The following is a 27,500-nucleotide window of genomic DNA, read 5'->3' as shown; positions in this document are numbered from 1 at the left end:
CCTCTACCGAGGTACACATACACACTATATATAACCTACACACCCTCTACCGAGGTACACATACACACTTTATATAACCTACACATATCTACCGAGGTACACATACACACTTTCTATAACTTACAAACCATTTTCATTTCCACATTTCTAATGTTTACAATGCTTAAATAAGGTATTTTTAACAGGCAGTAAAAATTTGAATGTCAGTTACTGAGATACAGAGCTCACAATTCTTTGTTATGTATTGTCAACATGTATACAGTAGATTGCTTGATGAAAAAAAAAGACGTCTAAAACAAAATGAGATGACTAACAAACACTCAAAACTGTTTAACTATTAAGAATTAACTTGTAAACTTTAAAAAAAACACTGCTTTGAATAAAACATTTACTAGGATATTAAACATAATGTAAATTAAAAAACATGACACAAGCCTTGTTTACATTACAAAGAAGTGTGAGCTCAGCAGATCCTTTCATTATAAATGGATGAGATCGACATCCAAATAAGGAAAATCCAGATGTTCTACCAGATGTGAATACATATATACTCATCATATCAATTAATAGACCTTTCCCTAGCTGTTGTCGCACTTGGATGACTCTGGGCACCTTCAAAGTTTCGTAGGAAAAAGAAAACAACTATACTACACACAGAATTTTATTTGTAAAATTAACAGAATACATCATAGTGGGACTTACACAACAGTAGTATATATAGTAAGTTTGACCCTGTCCTGGGTTCAGAACCCCTAACCAGGGGGGTCATGAAATTTACAATTTTGGTAGAACCCAATCCTGAAATTTACAGTTTATGTCCCCCTTGTCCCAAAGATGCTTCATACCAAATTTGAAAAGAATTGAAATAGTAGTTATCAAGAAGAAATAAAAAAAAAATAATCATTGTTCACACATTTAATAACTGACCATTTTGTGCCCATCCTGATACCAAAACCCCTACCCCTGGCTTCATCAAACAGTTTCTGCTCTTTCTAATTATCCACTTAATTTCAATTTAATATCAATAGCACTAAAGAAGATGTTATTTAAGTGATTTACACGACGGACACAGACCAATAGCAATAGATCACCTGAGTGACTCAGGTGACCTAAAAAAAATACAAGTTACTATGTTTTTACAAAACAGATAAACTGAAGGAAGTATTAACATAAGAAAACCACATATTTCCACTAAGCAGCATAATAATAAACAAGGCTCATAGGTCTGAACTATCACCTGTGCACTATGCATCCTATTTTTAAGCTAATGACTCATGTGCCTGAAATGTTAACAAGAGCTCAGTGACAGCAAGGCAGGGCATAACCCTCACAACAACTGTTCATAAGTTTTTTCTATGAAGTCAAGTAGTGACCTTGACCTTTTCCCTCTCAATAACAAAGCTACACATGAAATATCAAATCAATTGGGTGAAAAATGAAGCCTGTTGTGTCTATAAACTTTTTCTATGAAGACCTTGACTTGTAAATCAATAGGATTCACAACGCTATACATGAAGTGCCAAATCAATCAGGCAAAAAATGTGGCCTGACACTATATTGTCTACAAGATTTTTCTTCTAAGTTCTGTAGTGACCTTGACCTTTTGATCTCCAAATTTATAAGGCTCTTCCTCTCTTGATAACAAAGTTAGCTAAATCAAGCAACAAGAGTACTGCAAACTGTACATAATATGCCCAAGAAAATACTTACATAGGATGTTTTTCTTAAGCCATAATTTGTAGAAATTTGTTTCAGGTAGTATCTGTGACTGGAGGCAGATAGACAAACCAACAGTTCTGTGTTTCCTCAAATTTGACCAACTTCAACAACCTCTCAATACTCAAAACGTCAAAGATAATTAAAATTTGTTGTGAATCAAATTTCTTGCACTATGCACATCTTCAACTTATTTACAAATACCATAGCTTCTAAACTGTGAGAGGATTTATAAGGACAAACCATGTCCTTTATCTAATATAATATTTTCTCAAAATGGACTAAGTTCAACATGAAATTTTCTTTAAAAATGAAGAAAATCAAAATCCTTGCCACATGCACATCTTCCATACCCATACAAATACTCTGTAAAATAAGGTCCTCACTTAAAAACTTAACTGTAGATTCTTCGAAATTTAGGATTTTCAAAATTATTACAGTTAATAGAGAGAATGAACAAGAAAAGTAGAGATAACGTACATTGATCAATCCTATAAATATTCCAAAATAACAGAAGAGAAATCACTGAACCCTGGACACACCAGAAGTGGGAGCAGGTATCCAGGAGGAGTAAACATCTCTTAACCCCTACATAGGTGTGTGGTGTTGGAGTATCACATATTAATTTCAGGTTGTTTTTTCTTCTTATAACGTACTTATAACATACTTAAAGTCGACAATACGACCAGGTGGTTGATTTCATTCCATGTTTGTCAAATTCCATAAGACATTTACATTCCTTATCTTCATTTTTGGGAGTTGATTTTATCAACTCCTCTATGCAGTCACTCGGTACAAGGTGGTTTGGACCTGAGCACTTCTGTGTGTACTTCTCTATCTTTTTAAGCCCCCGAGATCGAAAATCCGGGGGCATATTGTTTTTGTCCTGTCATTCCGTCATTCTATTTGAAACTTTAACCTTGCTAATAACTTTTGAACAGTAAGTGGTAGAGCTTTGATAGTTCACGTGAATGTTCCTTAAGACAAGACCTTTCTGTTGGTACTTAACCTTGACATTTGACCTACTTTTAATTTTTTTTTACATTGGTCATAACCTCTAAATAGTAAATATTAAAGTTTTCATATTGTACATGAGCATTTCTTGTGACAAGATCTTTCTACTGGTACCAAGATATTTGTCCTTGTGACCTTGGACATTATCGGGGGCATTTGTGTTTCACAAACATCTTGTTATTAAGTTGCAATAATTCTTAATCCCAAAAGTATCTGGTGCAAATCTACACAAAATAAACTTCCAGAAGTACTTTGATTTTATCTAGTATATGATAAATATCTCTCACTTGTTATTTTGAAAGAACTAAAAGACTTTGTTTAGTTCGTATCTCTAACCATGATCTATTTGTTGAAAAATAAAATGATATAGCAATGTTTCAAAATATCTTTGTGTGATTTTTGTCTACCAAACGGAGCACAATTGATGGAAAGTGAACATCATGTTTTGAACGTTTGCAGCTTGTATAGTATTGTTATGTTATATTTCTGAATTAACATGGCTGTCATTACTTCTATGTTATCACATGATGGCAGGGAAAAACACCAAGTATATGCATGAAGTATGTTAATGTAATGTAATTCTTCCCTGTTTTTCATTTGCATCCTCATTGGTATACATTTGTTGATTGTTGTGCAACCTTCTGACTTATTATGTGGAAATCTGGTTACATGTATTTTTTATATTTTGGGATTTGTGTGTTGCTTCCGTCTTCAGAAAGTCTGAATAAGACAAATGGAGGAAACTGCGGAACGTAAGTTTTTCACAGGAGTTTCATGAATATCTGGATATGCAAATTGTTTCCTGGACATGTAAATTAATTATTCAAAATTTTAAGTTTTTAAAAAAAAGGTTATCAACCAGATCCTAGAGTCAAACTACATGAAATAAGTTTTCAGAATTCAATCTGACAAAAATTCAGGATGACATCATTTGCATTTAATAAAACTTCACCTTGTTGAAAGCCTGTTATTTTACACCTTATTTACAATGTAACAGCAGACGTATTTTATTATGGGATTTTAATATTCACCCTATATGAATATAAGACAATGTATGTACAGTCTGGTTTCCAGTGGTGTGCTAAAGCTGGTATAATTGTTCGACAAAATTTGTATCTCTGCTCGCAAAACATTCAAACATCAAGCCATATTAAAGGTCAAGATAACAAACAGTGACTAATCTCATAACTCCTATAAGCAATACAGAATAGATACTTGGGCAAACACGGACCCCTGGATACACCAGAAGTGGGACCAGGTTCCTAGGAGTAAGTATCCCCTGTCGACCGGTCACACCTGCCCTGAGCCCTATATCCTGATCAGGTAAACGGAGTTATCCGTAGTCAAAATCAATGTGCCAAGAACGACGGCCTAACAATTGATATGAAACAAATCAGACAGCATACAATGTAATGTTGCTTGATATGTATTTATTACTAGGAAAACTGAATGCAGAAGACACTCTATGAATATTGTGTTTTTCATAACCCTGGAACATGGGTTCTGCATAAGGCGAGACTAGGATGGGACCAAAATGTAGTGTTGATGACTGTAATGTTTTCATCTGTTGAAGGCACATAATTTTTGTTGACATAGAATATCAGTTTGGTTTATGTCAGTTTCCAGTTCATTGATTTCTACATATTGTTTGTGCCTCTCTTGTTTCAAAATGTCTAAATGTAGCCTACAACTAGCATTGAGTTTCGTATTTGATATCTAACCCCAATACACTTTGCTATTACGCAGAATTAAAAGAAATGACTGTTACAAAATGGATATGCACAGAATGATGTTGCAGAAGTTTATTTGTTTTATGTCCATTCAAGACTTTTCACTCATACATCAGCTGTGAGTGAAGTGCCGCAAATACACCACCGCTCAGTTTCGTAAGAGTATTCTTTATCGTACCAACGCAAACCGGTCGCGTGGCTACGTTATGGCGTTCGCTTCACAAATGGAAATTCCATTCCAGCAATGTGTCGCACACAAGACGGTGAACAGATAATGACCGTTTCTTCTCGCTAAGCACCCCGTATTAGAGGGAAAGGAAGTCGCGCTTATTTCGGATATGACCTTAAAACGGAGGTCATGGTAGGTGTTGGCAAAGAATAGCTCCCTCATACATGTTGTTCAAACTGTGTGAACTCTCTACACGAATCTCGAATGGGACGTGACACAAATAAGAAAACAATCCTAATCGTACCCACGCATTACTAATATGTCTGATTTTCTCTGAACTGATTACCAATTCATACGTTTAAGTGTGTATTTTGCAGAAACGGAGAAATCAACTGTTGCCATAATTACTACCAAGCGAAAAACACCTGTGTGGGTAAGATCAAACTCTTTTCTAAATTTTCTTGAAATTTAATTGTATTAATTACCACTATGTTTTCATGTTATTTCTTAGAGGGTTTTTTTTATGTCACAACATCAGGCTTATTATTACAACTCTATCGTAAACGGACTTGACTATAATTCCACATTTGGTAATCCTACTTATACTCCAAGTTCCCTTTCGAAAGTCACGCTTCAGTTTTAAATACGTTGAATGGGACGAACGAATATGAGTTAGCGTACCTAACTTTGATTCCAAAACTTCACAAAAGCCCTTACAAATAGAGATATTACTACTATAGTAAGCCTGACCAAATTATTAACTGAGGTGAAGGAGAAACTTCAAATGCCACAACATATACCAGAAGTGGTGAATATCAAATGTGGGTTCTAGAAATTTTTAAAGAACTTTTTTAGTAAATATTAAATCACGAAACTTTTCCAAAATTAAGAACATCTAAATGTATGACCTTTTCAACGCTGTAAACGACCATTCTTCACAGTAAATGAAAGACTATGGTTTTTTTGACATCATAGACAGTTGCTACTTCAACAAAAATAGAGCACGGGAATATTTATATTTTGTGATCAATCATCCAAAAAATTACTTCGCTAAAGACCACTCTTATTCTACGTACAAGCACTCTGAAGTTGATATTAAAAAGATGCTGGAGTTCCACATTGACAATATCTATGTAGTCTGGAGATCGGGTCTTCTAACAGTCAGTAGAAATTCCCTTGTCCACGAATCATGCTCCTTTATTAGCTGACCTGTTGGAATTCCCATGGGCACGAATTATGCTCCTTTGTTAGCTGATCTGTTTCTATATTCATATGAAGCAGAATTTATTCAAAAACTTTTACGCGAGAAACAAAATGTGGCCTTCAATTGGACATTTAAATATATCGATGACGTTTTGTCTATTAACAATAATAGCTTTCATTTATATGTCCCTGTGAGCTCGAAAAAAAAGGCCACCACAGAGTCGTCCACTTCTACTTCATACTTAGTTATTTTATTGAAAGTATACATTAACGGCAAACTGACAACTCAACTGTATGACAAACCGGATGATTTCAGCTTCTCCATCGTCAACTTCCAATATTTATGTAGCAATATCCCATTATCACCTGCATATGGTGTTTATATATTTCAACTGATACGATATGCAAGAGCTTGTTCTGCGTATAGTCAGTTTTTAAATCGAGGTAAGCTACTGACAAACAAGTTGATGGTACAGGTGTTTCAACAGTCAGCATTTCCCAAATTCTATGGTCGTTATAACGATCTAGTTCGTCAATACAACCTATCACTGGGTCAAATGCTGTCTGACGTGTTTCATATCGATTGTTAAGTCGTTCTTGGCACACTGAATTTGACTGCAGATAACTCCGTTTACCTGATCATGATATAGGGCTCACGGCGGGTGTGACCGGTCCACAGAGGATGCTTACTCCTCCTAGGCACTTGATCCCACCTCTGGTGTGTCCAGGGGTCCGTGTTTGCCAAACTATCTATTTTGTATTGCTTGTAGGAGTTATGAGATTGATCACTGTTCGTTATCTTCACCTTGCATGCTGCTTTATTAGCTCACCTGTTTTTATATTCTGATGAGGCAGAATTTATTCAAAAGCTTCTACAAGAGAAAAGAATATCTTACTTCAACTCAACATTTAGATATGGTAACAACATTTGATCAATTGGTAATACTCATTTGTCGATTCCAGTGAATTTGAAATGCATCTAGACCTGCTTCATACTTGGAAGCTTTATTGAACATAGACATTAAGGCAAACTAACAACTCAACTTTATGACAAACATTAAGTCAAATTCACAACTAAACTTGATGACAAACACGATGACTCCAGCTTGTATATCGTCAACTTCCGATATTTACGTAGCAATATTCCATTATCACCTGCATATGTCGATCAACTGATTCGATATACAAGCGCATGTTCTGCTTATGATCACTTATTTAAAATCTACTGACAAATAAGTTGATGTTACAGGTGTTTCAACAGTCTCGATTAAAGTTAGCATTTCCAAATTGTTTGTCGTTGTAAAGTCTGCCATTAAGGTGAATGCTGTCTGACGTAATTCATGAAAGGTGAAGAGACATATTGTTAAGCTTTTCTTTACATACCGATTTTGACTATGGATGACTACGTTTACCCGATCAAAATATAGAGATGACGGGAGTGGCTGGTCAATAGGGAATGTTAGGCACCTTCTCTCACCTCTGGTCTGCCTAGGGGTCCGTGTTTGGCACTGTTTGCCCCATTCTTAATTTTCTATTCTTCATAGGAATTCTGATATTATACTGATCAGTGTTTGTTATCTTCACTTTTTCTTTCCACTAATTTTCAGAGTGTCCAAATGGAACATATGGCAGGAACTGTTCACTGAATTGTTCGGAGAACACGTATGGAAAGAATTGTTTGAAACTATGTAATTGCAAACCAGATGAAACATGTGATTCAAAAAGTGGAACATGTTCAGGTATATTTTTATTGTGTAAATGTTTTGTACTAATTATGATAAAATAACTGTAAAATACTTCAGAGCTACCATTCAATCAGATCTTAAATGGTACACACATATATATGATAATACTAAAGAGCAAACAATATATTAGGATTCCTTAGAAGAAACTTAAATATTAACTCCACCTCAGTAAATCAAACTTAAGAATCTATAGTACGACCGTCCTTAGAGTATGCCTGTCTAATCTTTAGTAAGACTGTCCTTAGGTTGATTGATTGAATATTGTTTAACGTCCCACTAGGGAATATTTCACTCATATGAAGACGTCACCATTGCCGGTGACGGGCTGCAAAATTTAGGTCTATCATCGGTGCTTATGGCCATTGAGCAGGGAGGGATCTTTATCGTGAAACACAAGCTGTGACACGGGAGCTCGGTTTTTGCGGTCTCATCCGAAGGACTGTCCCATTCAGTCGCCTCTTACGACAAGCATAGGGGTACCAAGAACCTATTCTAACCCAGAAACAAAAGAAATATTGCACTTACATGAATGTATGCAGTGCCATAGTAAGGCACATTTTAACGTTAATTCAACTGCATCGATCAATACTACTTAAAATATGTTATCGACCTCTTATAAAATCAAAATCGATACAATTACCATCAAAAGCGGAAACCAGGGTTCATCAACGATATATTTGTTTACCGGAAATGTTTTACAAAGGTGTCGTTCAGTAATACTAGGTTAAGGAACCATTTTACTACTGAACAATTATTACTCAATTCATTGGATATATGGTATGTATTGATATATTTATATCTCTTTTCAGTTAAACCCGGATATTGCAGAAACGGGACTAGGTATTTATTGTACTTCCTACATTACCTTTCGTGGATCTTGTCTGTTTCAAGAGGCATTACAGCTTAAAATTGTATACATGTAGTTATTGTGTGTCATCCTTTTAGCGAGATATGATAACGTATATGCAGGTTTTCCAAATTTTGAACGTTAGATAGCATACTGAAGTAAAATCGACAATCAATGGAATTTAAAAGGAAAATAGTCTTAATAAGTATTAGAAGATTGGTACCGTAAAAGTTTTACATTACTTAACATTTTGAGAATTATCAATTGTACATGTATTATTTACAAGTATAATGAATTTGACTATGAATTACTCCGTTTACTTGATCAAGAGATAGGGTTCACGGCGGGTGTAAAATAAACAATCTTTCATATCCATTGAATTATATACAAACATATTGTTCAAAGTCTCACAACTTTCCTGAAATTTTTACCATTATATATCCACATGTGCATGTCCCAAAGAAGAAGGTTTCTATTTCTGTTAATTAATTGATGTCTTGTAGAACTGTTGAAACTCCCTGTTGTAATAATTACCTCTACGTGAACACCACCTGTACAAGTGAGTTATTTCGTGTTGAAAATCGTAACTGTAAATATTTACAGTTTAATGTAAATTTCATCATGCATTAGCATTAAGGTGCATTACGTCAAGTGTTGTATATTTCATCAATATTTTACCAAATTTTCAGAATGTCCCATTGGAACGTATGGTTTCAATTGTTCACAGATTTGTTCAAGTGGATATTATGGGAAGCTATGCATAAAACAATGTGAATGTCAACCAAATGAAACATGTGATCCAAAACACGGATGTAAAGGTATTCTCTTCTTTAGCATAATAAAGCAAATTATTTTGATGGTAATATTAATTGATGGAATATTGTTTAACGTCCCTCTCGAGAATATTTCACTCATATGGAGACGTCACCACTGCCGGTGAAGGGCTGCAAAATTTCGCCCTATGCTCGGCGCTTATGGCCATTTATCGTGTCACACCTGCTCTGACACGGGACCTCCATCCGAAAGACCTCCCTATTTAGTCGTTTTCTACGACAAGCAAGGGGTACTGAGGACCTATTCTAACCCGGATCTCCACAGGACTGGTAATAATACTTATTATGTTTATTACTGTCAGTATGCAGATGTATATTGGGTTGATCAATTTCTAGACAGCGATAAGAAGCTGAACTGTTTATGAGAATGAACAAACCAATATACATGTATATTTGTATACAGTCAACAACAAGTGAGGGCCATTATGTGACAAGAAGTCAACATTCATGTATGTACAAGAACTTAGAATTAAGATATTGAATGTAATGACATGTATTTAATTCTTTTAATAAACATTATATCAACAATATTCGATTCAACATTACATGTATTAATTATTTTAACAAAACAAAAACAATTCCAAAATTATTAACAATATTTGTGTCTATAAACACTTCTAAAAACTGATATTTCAGGTACCAATGGCAATGTCCACGCTGGTATACAATTCTTGCACGTTAGTGTCTGAGATAAAAGGGTGATGAAACACTTCCCCCTCCCCATTCTTTTAGTTTCAGATCAAATATACCACAGAATCCTCCACATTTATTTCGTACTTAGATATATATTCTATTGAATATAAATATTAACGGCAAAATAACAACTAAACTTTATGACAAACGGGGTGATTTCAGCTTCTCCGTCGTAAACAATCCATATTTATGAAGCAATAATCCATCATCACCTGTATATGGTGTTTATATCTCTCAACTGATTCGATACGCAAGAGATTGTTCTGCGTATGATAATTTTTAAAATCAAGGTAGGCTACTGACAAACAAGTTGATGTTACAGGAGTTTCAGCAGCCTTGTTTGAAGTCAGTATTTCGCAAATTCTATGGTCGTTAAAATTATCTAGTTTGCCAATATATCCTATCTTTGGGTCAAATGCTGTCGTCTGAAGAGTTTCTTACCGGTTTTTAGGCCATTTTTGGCATACTGATTTTGACTACGGATTACTCCGTTTACCTGATCAAGATATCGGGCTTACGGCAGATGTGACCGGTCTACATTGGATTCTTACTCCTCTTAGACACCTGATCTCACCTCTGGTACATCCAGTGGTACATGTTTGCCCAACTTTTAATTTTTTGTATTTAAGGTCCAACAGATCCACTATATTTTCTAGTAGATGTTCTCTTTCTGATAAAACATCGAAGCAACTGATCAGGCATGATATAATATGAAACAGCCTTACCGCACAAAGTATGAATAATGTGGTCAATATTAGGTTAGTAAGAGGCAAAATATAGACAATTTTACAACGATCCAATTTAATGTATACGTAAAATCATCGACAAGATAAATTAGTTAATATACATATTTAGAGATATAATACGGAAATATACGGGGTCCTTGTAAAAAAGAAAAGATATTGCTTACGACTCCCTCAATATAATTTTTTTTGAGCACCCCATATATTTCCGTATTACCTATTTCAGTGTCTAAATATCTTAGAATATAGTATTGGTTGTAGCCAATACCTGTTTAGAACAAGAGGCCCACCGGCCTTATCGGTCACTTGAGAACTAGTGAAAAAGTATCACTACTCCCAAGGGCTATGGAATCTAGAGAGAAAAATTCTGTTCTGAATATCTAAGCTAAATTCTAATGTTCAGCAACAATATAAAACAAGATATGTTCTTAAAATTTTACTGCCCTCAAAAGTGTATACACTGATGAAGGGCTTGGCATATAATATGTGTATTAACATTAAAACATAAAAAATATGACTAATTTGGACCCATCCTAAAGTCAAAACCCTGGGTTGTAATTCACAATTTTTTGTACACCCTTTTCTGCTATTCCTAAGTATGCATTTAGATTGTATACAGTATCAGCATACTTACACATAAATAATATATACTATGTTTGGCCCCACCCTTGGGTCAGAACCCCTACTCTGGGGATCATCAAATTTACAATTTTGGTAAAAGACTACCTGCACTTTCTATATATCCATTTAGTTTCAATTTAGTATCAATAACACTAAATAATATGTTCTTTAAGTGTTTTACACATAGACACTATATAGTAAGTTTGGCCTCGCTCTGGGGTCAAAACCCCTACCCCGGGGATCGTGAAATTTACCATTTTGATAGAGGCCTTTAGTTTTAGTTAAACATGTGTAGTTCTTGAAAAGAAGATTTTTGAAAATTGGTCAATTTTAGGTAGTTTTTGCTTCGCCCCTAAGGCCCCTGGGGTGCAGGAATCCTGAAATTTACAATTTATGTTCCCCTTATTCCAAAGATGCTTTATATCAAAATTGAAAAAAACATTAGAAAGACAATTCTATTCTCTATTGTTCACACATTTAATAACTGGCCACTTTGGCCCCACCTTGATACCAAAACTCCTACCCCTGGGATCATCAAATTTACAATTTTGGTAAAGAACTACCTGTTCTTTCTAAATAATCTATATAGTTTCAATATAGTGTCAATAGCACTAAAGAAGATGTTATTCAAGCGTTTTACACATAAACACTATATACCAAGTTTGGGACCTGCCAAGGGTCAGAACACCTACCCCGGGAATCATGAAATTTACCATTTTGGTAGAGGCTTTCTTGCTCTACATCACCATGAATTTAGTTTGTCTTAAACGTGTGTGGTTCTTGAGAAGAAGATTTTTGAAAATTGATAAATTTTGGGCAGTTTTTACCCCGCTCCTAAGGCCCCATGGGTGTTGGGGTCCTGAAACTTACAATCCCCAAGATCCTTCACACCAAATTTGAAAAGAATTGCAATGGTAGTTATCAAGAAGTTAAAAATGTTCAATTATTAACACACAATGGACTACAACCAATTGTAATAGGTAAATGTAACCTAGTAAGTAGAAAAAGATGGACTAAAATCGTAAATTATGCAACCCTAGGGTTTTGGCTCTCTGCGTGTCCAAAATAGTCATATATTGTTAATAAAACATATTTTATGTAAAGTGTTTCATTAGTAGAGATACTTTCGGGGGATTTGTGTTTCAAGAACAATTCTTGTTTTATATTGCTGCTGAATATTAGAATTTCCTTTATTTAAATATCGCGATGTTCAAAAGATTATGGAGAGGGGTTGTATGAAAGGTGAAGGTAACGAACAGTGATCAATCTGATAACTCCTATAAGCAATACAAAATAGAGAGTTGGGAAAACACAGACCACTGGATATACCAAATGTAGGATCAGGTGTCCAGGAGTAAGTATCTCCCATCGACCGGTTACTCCTACCGTGAGCCTCATATCTCGATCAGGCGAACGGAGTTATCCGTAGTCAAAATAAGTGTGCCAAAAACGGCCAAACAATCGGTATGAAACACGCAAGAGAGTATTTGCCCCAATGAGAGATTGTATTAGCAAGCTAGATTGTTATATAACGTATGTTACGTTATTGGTAAAAAGTATCGTGTGAACGTTCGCTGATTTGATCAGATAGGTTTTATGGTCATCTACGCGAAGGAAAGTGTTCCTGTAAAATTGGATTTGAAAAAGACTTTGGATGAAATACACCAGATACAAATGACCTTTGAATCAAGGAGTATGTATTTTTGAATGACTTTCCCGTATCATCCACATAACATAGCAAAATAGGACCGCGTAAATCGCATGAAATATTTAAAGATTTGTTTTACTGATGTAAATGTATACAAATGAGAGAGAGAGTTTAATGTTCAAAACATTGTATGACCTTGACATTCATGTTCAAAGTCGGATAACCAAAATAAACTAATGACATTTGGTATAGAATAGAATTTTTGATAGGGAAAATTGTAACTAACTCATTAATGCAAGGTGAAGATAACGAACAGTGATCAATCTCATAACTCCTACAAGCAATACAAAATAGAGAGTTGGGCAAACACGGACCCCTGGACACACCAGAGGTGGGATCAGGTGCCTAGGAGGAGTAAGCATCCCCTGTTGACCGGTCACACCCGCCGTGAGCCCCATATCCTGATCAGGTAAACGGAGTTATCCGCAGTCTGAATCGAAGCGTCGCATAATTTACGTAAAATAAAACGATTTCTCAATCCACCTTTTTTTATTTTTACATTTATATAATTCGGTATCACCTACCTTTAAATAATCATGTAACACTTTGCAATTTCTTAGTAGGCCTGAGTACAAGAAATCTGAAACCAGCAAAAACGATCTAAATTAAAGAAATCTAAACACTCTACAATTGAAATTTATACAGATGGTACAAAAGACCAAAATAAACTCGCTGCTGATGCAGTAATCACAAATGACTTTTTCACAGGTCTGGAGGTTATAAAACTTTTACCGTACTCATACTCAAACTCAGCCATGTTTATTTTGAATACAACACTGAACAAGCTCCAAGCATACTCGAAACATCTTGAGCATGTAGTCCATTTGAGTGTGAGAATAATTCAATAAACGTTTTATAATCTTCACTTTCGATATGAATACGATTCAAAACACAGTTTGAGTATGAAAATGTGCTCAAAAAGTTTTATAACCTCCAGGTTGAATGAAGCAAGAATTTATACCGCCAAAGCAAAGGCTATTCAACTTACTTTTGGGTATATTAAACTTTCTGATGAAAAACACTTTACTATATTCTCAGACTCCTAATCTTTGCAGTCAACAAGCAACTTGAATATTAATCATCCATGCCTTTTAGAAATTCTAACCGGTACTATGTTCTAACCAAGCGACCGGTCAGTGGTAGAGCGTTTGCTTTGTAACTGGGAGGTCGCGAGTTCGAGCCCCGTCGTGTCATGGCCGCGTATTACCTAAGACGTTAAGATAGGTAGTGATTGCTCCTACGCCAAACGCTCGGCATTTAGAAGTGAGAATCACGGGTCTTTTGGATATGACCTTAAAAACAGAAGTCCCGTGTCGCGGCAGTTGCCGCCTGTCTGTTACGGCCCTAGACCCATATTTACTAAAGTTCGTAGACGTAAACATAGAGTAAATCTAGACGTAGCGAACGTTTACATGTGGGGCGGTATTCACTAAGAGTCGCAGACGTAGATTTACGTCAGAAATAAACACAACTCTACGTGTGCTATACTAGTACACTAAGCTGATCGTAACTTTACAAATAAACTACTTGTTCATAACTCTCAAGAATGGCTCATTAGCTAATGACTGGAGACCTACCATTTAACACTACTGGCAGTGACTTACTGATGGGAATTGAACCCGCGATCTCCTAAGACAGTTACATACAACTTTCGGGGGAATCAAGGACACAATTACAATTACACAAATCCAAGAACTACTTTGTTCATATATAAATGATGAATTTTTAGTTAGTGTATGGAGACCTTTATTTTAACACTACTGGCAGTGAAGTAGTCCCATGGTCTCCTAATTAAGGCAGTTAGATGTAGGTATAACCAATAAGGGAACCGAACATACGAACTAATTGTTCATATGAACAGTATACTAGGATTCCTTAGAAGTGACCTAATTAACTCCACTTAAGTAAATTAGGCTTACATGTACTAATCCCAAGTAGAGTATGACTGTTCAGTGGGACCCATACTGTACTGAGGTCATACTTGCAATTGAAACGGAAATGGTTCAGAGACGGACTGCTAGGTATATCAACACCTTTAGTGTCATCACTTACAATGGAGAAACCTACCCTTGACAGACGGGAGGGCCTCCTTGGCTGAGTGGTTAGAGCATCGCGCTCAAAATCACACCGCCTCTCGCCTCTGTCGGCGCGGATTCGAATCCTGCATGCGCCGGTAAGTGAGAAAGTTTCCCAGTTTACTTGCGGAAGGTCGGTGGTCTCTTCCCAGGTACATTGTATCTGGGTTCTCTCTTCCACCAACAAGAACTGGGTGCCATCAGATAACTGAAAAATTGTTGAGTGTGACGAAAAACAGCAAACAATCATTCAATCTTAACAGACGGGCGCACGGCGTACCATGCTATACAAAAACAGTCCATGAAAAAGTTACGATACATAAAACAGGAAGACTCTAACACCCCTCTCACATTTTCACGCAACATGCATACACTTGTATTCCACATTACATCTTTTAGAACTCGCATTAGGCACAGTTCAGTCTTCCCGTGCATTATAAAATAAAACCCTGAAATTACATGTATTTCCCTCTAGACACAGTAATCTGCGACTCATGTGAGCATTCAAAGCAGCTGTTTCAGCTCATCAAAACTAATTCATGTCTTTCATTGTAAATAGATTTTGCTTTCAAATCATTTTAGACGCCCGTCATTATACGGTACGTATTATGTTTTGGCGCTGTCCGTGCGTCTGGCTGTCCGTCCGTCCGTCCGTCCAGGGTCACATTTTCCGGCTTTTTTTCGTAACGGACGCATGTACAACTTAGAAATTTGGTCACAATTTCCATCTTTGGAACAAGGGGGAGATACATTGTAAAGTTCGGGATCCCTGTACCCCCGGATCCTTCAGGGCGGGGCTAAAACTGCCAAACATTTCAAAACTCTTCTTTATAACTGTACATCCGTGTGATATACGTTATCGTCGTGTGGAGCAGGAAAGCTCTACCAAAATTGTAAATTTTGCTAGAAATGGTTTTAAAAAACAAATGTCTCCCCAGATCCAAATGAAACCTCCTCCCTTATTGTCCTGCATGATATGGAGGAGAAAGCATGAGCAGGAACATAGTCATTATGAAATCCGATAAGCCACATCGGAGAAGTGTTCACAAATTATTTTACACCCTCCACCCTTCAGATCCACTATAACCTGAAGGATAACAATTGGATACTCCTGTCCCTACAATGTGCACATCTGTGAATGGCATTGAAGTATTGTACAAAATGCCAAGTCTATCGGATAAGCAATATAGGAGGAGAGGCGTTCACAAGCTATTTTAACATCCTCCACCCCTCTTGGATCCACTGTAACTTTAAGGAAAATAATTGAACTCTCCAATCTCACCAATATGCACATCTACAAATGACAATGAAGCATTGTACAAAGTTTCAAATATATCAGATAAACCTTATAGAAGAAGCGTTCACAAGCTATTTTACACCCTCCATCCCTCATAGATCCACTATAACTTTTAGGAAAATAATTGGAGCCTCCTGTCCTGACAATATGCACATCTATAAATGACAATGAAGCAATGTACACAGTTTCAAGTCCAACAATATAGGACGAGAAGCGTTCACAAAATTTTGTGAGACAGACGGATGGACGGACAGAAGGTACAAAAACAATATGTCTCCCTCTGAAATTATATATTAGGTAGAGGTTGACTTCAAGGTGGAACCAAACTTGTAATATAGTATCTATATGTAAAACATCTAAATAACACTTTTAATAGTATTGATACTAAATAAAAATTAAATATATATTTAGAAATAGGATGCAGCCCTTGATCAACATTGTAAATTTCATCCACTCGGTGAAGTGTTTTGGTACCAGGGTAAGACAGTCATAGTGATTAAATGTCTTTTATCATTTAAAGGGACTGGTTCACGATTTTTTAGAAAAATATTTTTCATTTTTTATGTTTAACATTTAGAATATAGCTGATTTAATGTTGACAGCCAAAACAAAATTTTGACCTTCTGAACGCAAGAATAGAAGTAATATTTTAGCCTTAAATATGTGTTATGTAAATAAAGACTCGGGTCTTTTCATATATACAAACAAACCAGTGAAATGTTAATTTTGTAATATAAAGCATCTTGATTTTGCATGCTCACAAATTTGAACAGATGACACATTTTATCTAAAGAATGCTTGAAATATGAAAGATATTATAAACTTAGATCGATATCCATTTCTTTTGAAAATTTGGTAAACATTGATATACTGCAATCTTTGTATGCAATCTTTATTTACAAAACAATTAAAATTCTCTAAAATGAGCTTTTTTTGATAATGTATAACGTTAATTTTATGCGAATTCTTTTAAACGCATTAAACATTAGATTTTGATCATTCAAAATGAAAAACAAAATTTTAGAGAAAATCGTAAATCAGTCCCTTCAGATAATTTTTCTTTAATTTTACTGACACTGTATAAAACGCAAGGTGAAGATAACGAACAGTGTTCAATCTCATAACTCCTATAAGCAATACAAAATAGATAGTTGGGCAAACACGGACCTCTGGACACACCAGAGGTGGGATCAGGTGCCTAGGAGGAGTAAGCATCCCCTGTTGACCGGTCACACCCGCCGTGAGTCCTATATCCTGATCAGGTAAACGGAGTTATCCGCAGTCAAAATCAGTGTGCCAAGAACGGCTTAACAATCGGCATGAAACACGTCAGCATTTCACCCAATACGATGTTGTATTGACGAACTAGATCGTTATAACGACCATAGAATTTGCGAAATGCTGACTTCAATCGCGACTGTTGAAACCCCTGTACCATCAACTTGTTTATCAGTAGCTTACCTCGATTTAAAAACTGACTATACGTAGAACAAGCTCTTGCATATCGAATCAGTTGAGATATATAAACACCATATGCAGGTGATAATGGAATATTGCTACATAAATATGGGAAGTTGACAATGGAGAAGCTGAAATCATCCCGTTTGTCATACAGTTGAGTTGTCAGTTTGCCGTTAATGTCTACTAAATGAAATGTACCAAACGTTTGAATCTTAAGTGAGACTAGAATTGTTATATAATATGTACAATATTTGAAAGTTTTCGTAGAGAATTGAACTGATATATAATAACTATTGAATCATTTATAGGTCACTTGAGTAAGCTAAGATGAACTATTGCAATTGGTATTCGTCCGTCGTCTTGCGTTAACAATTGAACATTTTTAACTTCCTCTTAATAACTATCATTTCAATGCTTTTCAAATTTAGTTTGAAACATCATTGGGACAAGGGGAACATGAATTTTAGATTTCAGGACTCCAGCACTCCTGGGGCCCTAAGGGCCCTAAGGGCGGGACAAAAACTTACCAAAATTGATCAATTTTCAAAAATATTCTTCTAAAGAACCACACAAGTGCAGGAAAAACTAAATGCATAGTGATGTAGAGCAGGAAGGCCTCTACCAAAATTGTAAATTTCATGATCTCCAGGGTAGAGGTTCTAAACCCCAGGATGTGACCAAACTTGGTATCTAGTGTTTGTGTGTAAAACACTTAAATTACATCTTCTTTATTGCTATTGATACTAAATTGAAAGTAAATAGATATTTCCAGGGGTCCGTGTTTGCCGCTCTATTTTGTATTGCTTATAGGAGTTATGAGATTGATCACTGTTCGTTATCTTCACCTTTCTCAACACATAATGTGATCATGAGCTTGATTTATATGATTTCTTCCAATCAAAATCCGATCCTATCTCTTCCTACATCCTGTAGGGATCCGGATTTGAATTGGTCCTCAATGGATGTTGCTAAAACGCGGAACGGAACGGAAAAGAATATAAGAATTGGAATGATTAATGTTGCTAAGACAACACCAAAAATCGGAAGAAAATACTTCCTAATTAAAATCAAAATTTTGGGAATTTGTTTCCAAGCTTACAAGGGTAAACCAATTTTCTCTTAAAATTTTGCATTATAAATTGATTAAGCGAAATTGAACATTTTTATAAGAATTTATACAAAGAGTTTTACAAGCATTTTTAAATGTCGGCATTGACAGCAGCGAAACCTATGGGTAAAGAATAGAAAGAACACACGAACTTTAAATCCCCCCCCCCCCCGTTGACAAAACGTCATTAACGCACATTTACGTGTATACTCACAACAGGAAGTGTGTTATGTATATAACAACGATAATTCATGATCTTATCAAGTCAGTAAATTAAACATCTTGTGTTTGATATATTATTTTTTAACTGACAGACTTTGTGACCGCAGAATTCCAATCCTAAATAGGGAGGACTTCTAGCAGTTTGTTTCTATACTAAATACTTGTATCTTAAAATTGAGATTAATAATGAGATGACCTTGTAATTCCATTCAAGCATAAATTGTCTGTTAGCCTTTTAGCTACTTCATATCTGTTATTTCGTCATACTATGGATCGTAAACTTCACCTTAGTTTTCATTGGTTCTGTTTCAATCTTTCTTTCGCGCTGTATCTCTTCAGATTCAATACTAATCTCACATAAATTCATCCCAATTTAGGCAAACCTTTTATACACACCGAACTATTTCGCTTTATTTGATGTGATATATAAATGCATACATGTATTATACCAGGCGTAGAACTATTTAACGATTTAAGAAGGCTATGATTGGGGAAAATTGTTGAAAAAATTATCTTATCTTTTACAATGTTGTTTTTTTTGGGGGGGGGGGGGAGTTTTTATTCATTGGATATAAAATTTGAAATTTCAACTGGTTTTTAGTGTGATATTTTTCTTATTTCTCTTATTGACATTTTTCATGGTAAGGTATTGATTTGAAAATACATATGCATTGGTATGAGGTATAAGAAACGGTGGATTCTGTGGATGACTTCCCGCTCTCTCTGTAATTTCTGGTTCCCTTCTTCATGATAAACCTTTTAGTGTTTGCTCAACTATCTATTTTGTATTGTTTGTAGGAATTATGAGATTGATCACTGTTCGTTATCTTTACCTTGCATTTTGCAAAATGCTGACCTTCTCATAATATTATTGCATACAATATTTTCCGTTTCGTTGTCCGTAACGCGTTTTAGCAACATCAGTCGTCAATACCTCTTGCTTGTCATAAGAGGCAACCTTTCGGATGAGACCGCAAAAACCGAGATCCCGTGTCACAGCAGGTGTGGCACGATAAAGATCCCTCCCTGTCCATTGGCCATTTATAAGCGCCGAGCATAGGCCTAAATTTTGCAACCCTTCCCCGGCAATGGTGAGATATCCATATGAGAGATTGATTGATTGTGTATTGTTTACATCCCTCTCGAGAACCTTTAACTCCTATGACCCTTGGACTTACAAAAATAGCTTAAATTATTAGTTTCCGGATTTTGTTTGGTTGTGCTTACAGATATTCATTTATATTAGGTACATTGCTTTGCCATACCAAGTTACAGATCAAGTTCGAATTTCGTCTCGGTCCGTTGCTTTTCATTAAGTTATGGCCCTTGGACTTAGAAAAAAATTGTTAGTATACATCCAAGTTTCTTATCTCTGTAGATAAGAGTACTACACACATCAAAACTTCTAGCATAGTAATACAACAATATAGTTAAATTATTCATGATCACCTACATGTCACAGTTTATTGACTTGGTTAAAGACCTAAACCAATTATAAATTTGTCTTTTTTCCTGGTCTAGTCTCTACTCGAATAGTATTTGATTTCCAGCCATTCCTATCCTGGTTCCCCAATTATCCCTCTTACCATAACCTACATAATGAACTTTGAATATTGTTGTGGTGCAGTAATTTTTACAACCGGTAGGGGACTATGTATTGCCATGCAATACTCTCAGAATGCTTGTTTTGACACAAACAGACACAGTTAGTATATGTGAATAAATCGAAAGTTAATTTCAATTGCGAAAAGGTTTAACTCACCGCAATACAAGCGATAACCCCCTTATTGTTTTTAATTTTCACAAACCTCCTTCCTATTAGACATTAAAAAAATGTTTTTTCTCAAAATTGACAGCACGACAAAACCCGGGTTCGAATCTCTTTTAAAGAAAACATTTGAATCATTGCTTGTGTTTTTCCAGCAAATAAAAAAAAAATTCTATATTCTTAAAAAATTAGCAATGATGTGATATAATTCTCATGAATTGAATTAGGCAATTGACATTATGTTCCGGAAATGCGTGTATAGCATATGGTACTGACAAGTCACGGATTTTGGTATTTGGCTAGGAAAAGCAATTGCACTTAGACGGAACTTTGAAATACAAACTAAATGATACGAAATGGTACATTTCAGTTAAGCAAAATTGATTTCCAAAGCACATACATGATAAATGTATCTATATTTAACTCCACTTTGTCATGATACAAGTGCCTGGAATATATTTGAAACAAGGAAGGAAGAGATGTGTTCGAAATGAAGAAATTTATAATGATAAGTTTTATGATTGCTTATTATTTTGTTTAGATAAAAGTCGTGTATTTTAAGGTATATTAGTTTTCATTGATATGGATATAATGCTTTATTTTGTCTTGCACCGTGTCACCCATCATTTAAGTACAGTAGTTATATTTGCAAATTGTAGATACGTGTACATGTGCTTAGCTTATTTTCCAGAAATCTACAGTATAGCATAAACATCGTCAAATGTCCTTACGATATGTTGTGTTCGTTTAAAGCTTGATATTGTATTCAAAATATACGTTCATGAACACGTGGTAAAGTGTCTTTACTGGGGCGTTTTTGATAATATGCTTTTCAGAAAAGACGGAAACGGAGATGGCATATCCTCTATTGACAAGGAACAATTTCACGTTCAAAACTTCATCGTCGCAAGCCACGGCTGAAACGTACGCTCCTCTCCCATTTCACCCACGAGTCTCTGCGTGACAATTTTATCGTTTCTCGTAAATTTGCATGACGCGATTCTACCATTCGCTGAGCTTCCAAGCAAAAAATTAGTCAGAAATTTAAACTGTTTATAGAATGCAGGTATGTTACTCTTGACAAATCAAAACAGAATTCGTATGTATAGAAAATCATGACATCGTTCAAAGTGTGTTTGACATTGCCAGTTAACGAATGAACAAACCGACGTCTTGGCGCATTTGATGAGGAATAATGATGGCTTTTTTTCTATCACTGAGAACAGGCGATGGGAAATCTCTATGCTACCGGGCGTTTCCAATAAAATATTCGGAGACTAATGACAACAAGCTTTGTGTATTAGTCAAGGGCGATTATATCGCTTGGGTTCGAATTTACTATTGAAGAGTAGAGGTATAGAACTCTAAATATAGGATACCCAAGTTCGCTGATGTACAAACAATAAACCAAATGATATAAAATTCTACTCTGTATTCTTAGAATACAATCTACATTACTTCCAAAGTTTATCCTGAAATTCCGTATACTTCCCAAGATATGCAGAAATGAATTAGGAAAAATGCTTATTATATTTTGGTCTTTATATTGATTGAGATTGTTTGCCCAACTCTTAATTTTGTATTTTTTTTAGTTTTTATTTGTTTGTTGGTTTTGGGGGGTTTGTTTGCGTGGTTTTTTTGGGGTTTTTTTTTTTTTTGCGTGTTCTTGTATAACACACGCACCGTGTGTGTGCAAAAGTCAAGAATGTCAGGTTAATTGCGGCAAGAGACTCTTTCCGGATGATATCTCAAATACTCTTTGAACTGTAGCAATAATTAATTATGATTTTAGTGTTTTAGGTTGAAAGTCAAGCTCAGATAATTATAGTACATTGTATGAAATGGTGTTCCGATGATGTATGAAATTATATTTGAGCTTTAGCATTATAACTTGACACGAATAATCTTTTACAAAAGAAAGCCTTATTTTGTAACAAATGCCATGCCAAGTATTTGTGAACAATTCTATTTTGTGGTACCTGTACAACTTTACACTTTTATAACAGGCAGATGTACAAATAGAAATTTATCTCCCATTCAATATAAGAAGTCCACGACAATGATGCAAATTATCGCTGGAAAGGTGACACTAGGTCGTTTAGATTTGTTGTTGTAAATTGATTTTAAAATGACGAATGAAAAATGTGTCTCTTTGATTTGATGTCCAATTGACATTTCCCTTAAAATCGACTTTTAAAAACCTGGCCTGGTCCCATTGGCCTGGCCTCAAAATTGGCCTGGCCCTAATTTTAACCTCTAATTATGCCCCATCACAAATTTTGACGTGGCCTCAAAAGTTTGCTTAGCCTTAAATTTGGCCTCCAAAAATCTGTTTGGCATCAACCCCAAAATTTTCATTGATTTATTTTTGGTCTTAGTTTTTCAAAGTCATGGCAGATAAATGACATGATTTTGGTGTTTTAGTTCATCATTATTTCAAAGTGCACATTTACAAAACAACAGAAACAGAAATCTGTTATAACTTTCAAAAACTAGAACTAATAATAAATCAATCAAAATTTATACCAAAACATTGTTTTGTTTTGGTTGAGACCAAAAACTTTTTAGAGACCAAATTTGAGGTCAAGCCAAAATTTGTGATGGAGCATAATTAGAAACCAAAATTGGAGCCAGGGCAAAATTCAGGTCGGTGGGACCAGGCATGGGGCGCGTTTTACAAAAGAACTTACGACCAACTTTACATACTGGAAATTACCAGTTTATTTTAAGATCATTCACTCCAAATGCAAGCATTTTTAACACAAATATTGAAAATTAAGCCTTAGAAAAGTTTTACTTCATTCATTCAAAGTAATAACTGTGTAATAGAATTTAAGACTTGCGACTTCTCGTAAGTTGTTTTATAAAACGGGCCCCAGGTTTTATAGCATGCTCTTATCTTTGAAAAAAAAAACTTCTTACAATATCAAATCCCATGCATGCCCGTTTGTATTTAAGAATGATAGCGTGGTACTTTTGGTGGTGGGTACGAAAAATTTGTCCTGAAATTAAGTATGGAATGTTTCGTGGAAGATTGCAATTGTAAATCGGATGAAATATGCGACCGGGCGAAAGGTTGTATTAGAGACGATATCGATCATATTAACCAGTTCCTTTTCCTTGGACATTCAGTGAGCATGACAATTCATATTATATAATTCAATTACTTATATAAAATATATTGGCTTTAACAAATTTTAATGGGGAATAATTCTCATATTTTTTAGATAAGACACAACAATGACTTTACATCCTCTACGAACAGAATTACAATAACTCAATTATGAATACTGGACCACGGACTTACATGAAAACGCGCCATTTTCCCCTCCAAACTATTGACTTCACCAAAAGCGATGTTTCACTACTTTATTTTTAGAATGTGAAATGAAGGAAAACAAAGTAATTGCATTTTCTGTTTCGTTAAAAGATTGATATTATGCGAACTGAACGACTGTGTTTTTCTGTTGGATATAGGTGCTGGAACAGATGGCTCGTCTGGTGCGTTCACACGAATAGATCCGTGGGTAGTCGGAATAGTCGGGGTGTCCGCCTTCCTTATTGCACTTTCTTCAATTGGAGCCATTGGGTGGTTAAGATATTACAAACTAAGGTTATGTAGCAAAATTACCTATTGATTCCATGTGGAACTATAATTCTATATGACGTTTATGATTTGATATTATATTTATTCCTGTCGAAAACACAGATTGCATACCCTTCATATAGATATCGGTAGGCACTTTGTTCGTGAGATAAATGTGAAACTACTTCCAAGATGGAAAATATTTGAATTGCGAAATAAGTTGACCAAAAACAGAAAGCTTCATCAACATATTTCCGAAAGGGAACAAGTAATGAAATTAACATCTGTGTTTGAAGAGAATGCATACGAGGGTTGTCTACAATTCACAGTACAAAGATCGTCGTTAGTACCTGCTCTAAAGAAACATACTCCTCATTAAGAAATTCCATTCATTACCAAGAGATTTAAAGATTTTGTTCTTACAAATATAAAGTTAAATTTTCATCCCCATTTTGTTCAAACAAATGTAATTCCTGTACTAAGTAATTAACACAAAGGTTTACTACTGAAAACTGTAGATAGTGAGGTCTCTAGACACCATTTTATATATATGTGAAAGCTCTGATCAAAGTAATTACTTGTAGTTGTGCTTTATTTCGTGCTGTGTGTAAAAGATAAGAAATGTATGTGGAGACAAGCCACTTTTATTTAACAGGGCCAAGTCCAGTTTAAGATGTAACTTACTACAATCATTTCAGGAACCTTACTGAAGTATTTTGTTTTAAATACAATACCAACTTTTATCAATATAATTTATCTTAAAATATGTATGAATAACAATATATGTCGCGGTAGGTAAGTCGTCACTCACTTTTAGACCAGGAGGTTCTGGGTTCGATTCTTCATTTCAGAACGTGGTGACTGTTCGCTAACCGTCCAGCCTTATAAGCGACATGCGTCTTTCACAAATGGCCTTGTGAGACACTATTGTTACATATGGCTGGTCATCATTCCATTTGAGTTGCATGTGATGTCATTGCTGTTCTTGATAGCTTACCAATCTATCCGGTATGAAAATAATAAATTGATGTATCTAACAAATCAACTATACAAACTTCGCACTGAAACTCAAATGGAATGATATCATTTACTATAATACTACTTCCACTTTTTTTTTTACCGCCGCGATGGCCCAGTGGTTAGAGCGTTCGCCTCGCATGCGGGAGGCCGGGGTTCAAATCCCGGCCGCGACACACCTAAGTCTCGTTAAAACAGGTAGTGACAGTTCCATAGCCAAACGCTCGGCATCAGGTGTGAATGTCACGGGTCCTCGGAGATGACCTTAAAAACGGATGACCCGTGTCACAGTAGGTGTGGCACGATAAAGAACCGTCACTGCTCAATGGCCATAAGCGCCGAGCATAGGCCTAAATTTGAAGCCCTTCACCGGTTTTGGTGACGTCTCCATATGAGTGAAAAATTCTCGAGTGAGACATTAAGCAAGATACAATCAATCAATCAATCAACTACTTACATTTGTATGTGCAGTTTTTTTGTTTTTCCTTTTAGACAAAGGCAAAGTCATCAAGGTGTTTACTCTCAACCTCTACCGTGTAATTTACAATTGGTATCTATCCCAGAGGAGGAACGCTATGAACAAATGGTTAAGGATACTCCACATAATGATGAACGGGATCCACAGCCATCTCAGAAAGATGATGATTACTTAGAACTCCAGTCACCGTATGAATTGTATGTGAATCCAGATGACGGCTTACAGGAAAATTCAACAACTGACATGTATGAAGACCCTAGAGAACAAAAGGATGAAATGTATTTACACCCTGTATCAGACGGGTACACTAGGATATGTGCATAATCTACAAAGAAACAGACATGCAAGAAATCCATTTAGACTTCAGGGAGAGAGAGAAATTGACAGAAGGAGAGAGAGAGAGAGAGAGAAATCAGTAGCCTGATATCTGATTCAATAATTGATCACTGTTCGTTATCTTCACCTTGATAAAGCTCTTGTTGTTAACTGTGAATATCTTATTTGCAAAACTGAGGAACGTGATTGTGAAGCACTTGATTGTAATATATTATCTTTGTACTGTATATTATAGAATTGTAAAACGTCAATGGGAAATGTCTCTCTGAGAAATGGTACAACACCCATAACATCACTCCCCATTGACTTGGATTTCAAATTTCACAATGCTTTACGGGATAAATTTCAAAATACGAGGACGAGTCAATAACTAAGCAGTCTATCCCATTTCCGATTGACCGAAACGGTCACGATTTTCATGCCTTGTTTCAATACATGTTTTATTCCTGGGTTCAAAATTGCACACGTATGGAAACATTCTTTAATAAAATCTTTAATGTCAAACATGGCTAGTGATGTAAATGCATGCTTTTCATCTAAAGTTGAGTACCGTGCTACAATTTCACTTTGGTACTTGTATTTAAAAGGTAAATCAGGCAAGGAAATATACGGCAAGTCAACCGATGTTTATGGGTCTTTTGTACCATCTTAGGCTCAGGTTAAATTCTGGGTAGAAGAATTGAAACGCAGTATAACGTCTTTAGGAGATGAAGCCAGGTCTGGATGCCACCGACGAAGAAATGTGTAAGAAAGTTCGGGATCTGGTATACTCTGATAGGCGAATTCAGGTGGAAGAAATAGCGCAGGCATTAGGAATTTCACATGGTAGCGTTTCAACAATCTTACATGACTGTTGAGGTATGTGCAAGCTAACAGTCCATTGGGTCCCCAAATCCCTTAGTGATGAGCAAATGGCAACCAGAGCATGAGTATGCAGCGCGTTGTTGAAGACTTTTAAGTCCAAAGATAATTTTCTTTTGCGTCTGGTGACTAGGTGAGACTTGGGTTCATTATTATGAGCCAGAGAATAAAGTACAGAGTCGTCAGTGAGTAGGGCCTGGGTCCCCGAAGCCAAAGATGTTCAAGAAGCAACCATCTGCTGGCAAAGTGATGACCACAGTGTATTGGGA

General features: G+C 35.7%; 1 protein-coding gene and 1 non-coding gene across 3 annotated transcripts in view; both read left to right on the top strand.

Annotated features, from left to right (window-relative positions):
• The first annotated feature begins 3,345 nt into the window (after positions 1 to 3,345).
• LOC125659470 (multiple epidermal growth factor-like domains protein 6) overlaps positions 3,346 to 27,500 on the top strand; it is a 25,703-nt gene continuing 1,548 nt past the window's right edge. The window contains exons 1-8 of one of the 2 annotated variants that reach the window (XM_056148330.1): positions 3,346 to 3,482; positions 5,007 to 5,062; positions 7,440 to 7,571; positions 8,387 to 8,417; positions 8,928 to 8,983; positions 9,114 to 9,242; positions 24,431 to 24,566; positions 26,049 to 27,500. The exon at positions 26,049 to 27,500 is cut by the window's right edge and continues 1,548 nt beyond it. In XM_056148330.1, the coding sequence (XP_056004305.1) occupies positions 3,382 to 3,482; positions 5,007 to 5,062; positions 7,440 to 7,571; positions 8,387 to 8,417; positions 8,928 to 8,983; positions 9,114 to 9,242; positions 24,431 to 24,566; positions 26,049 to 26,358 (951 nt within the window). In that variant the 5' untranslated portion in view covers positions 3,346 to 3,381 and the 3' untranslated portion in view covers positions 26,359 to 27,500. The remainder of the gene's footprint in view (positions 3,483 to 5,006; positions 5,063 to 7,439; positions 7,572 to 8,386; positions 8,418 to 8,927; positions 8,984 to 9,113; positions 9,243 to 24,430; positions 24,567 to 26,048) is intronic. The other variant, XM_056148331.1, reaches the window with a different exon arrangement.
• Trnaa-cgc (transfer RNA alanine (anticodon CGC)) lies at positions 25,661 to 25,732 on the top strand. The gene has a single exon. It is a non-coding gene; the product is annotated as a tRNA-Ala (tRNA).

The sequence above is a fragment of the Ostrea edulis genome, chromosome 9 (assembly GCF_947568905.1).
Source record: "Ostrea edulis chromosome 9, xbOstEdul1.1, whole genome shotgun sequence".
Lineage (NCBI taxonomy): Eukaryota > Metazoa > Mollusca > Bivalvia > Ostreida > Ostreidae > Ostrea > Ostrea edulis.
This window is presented reverse-complemented; position numbering and strand designations above follow the sequence as displayed.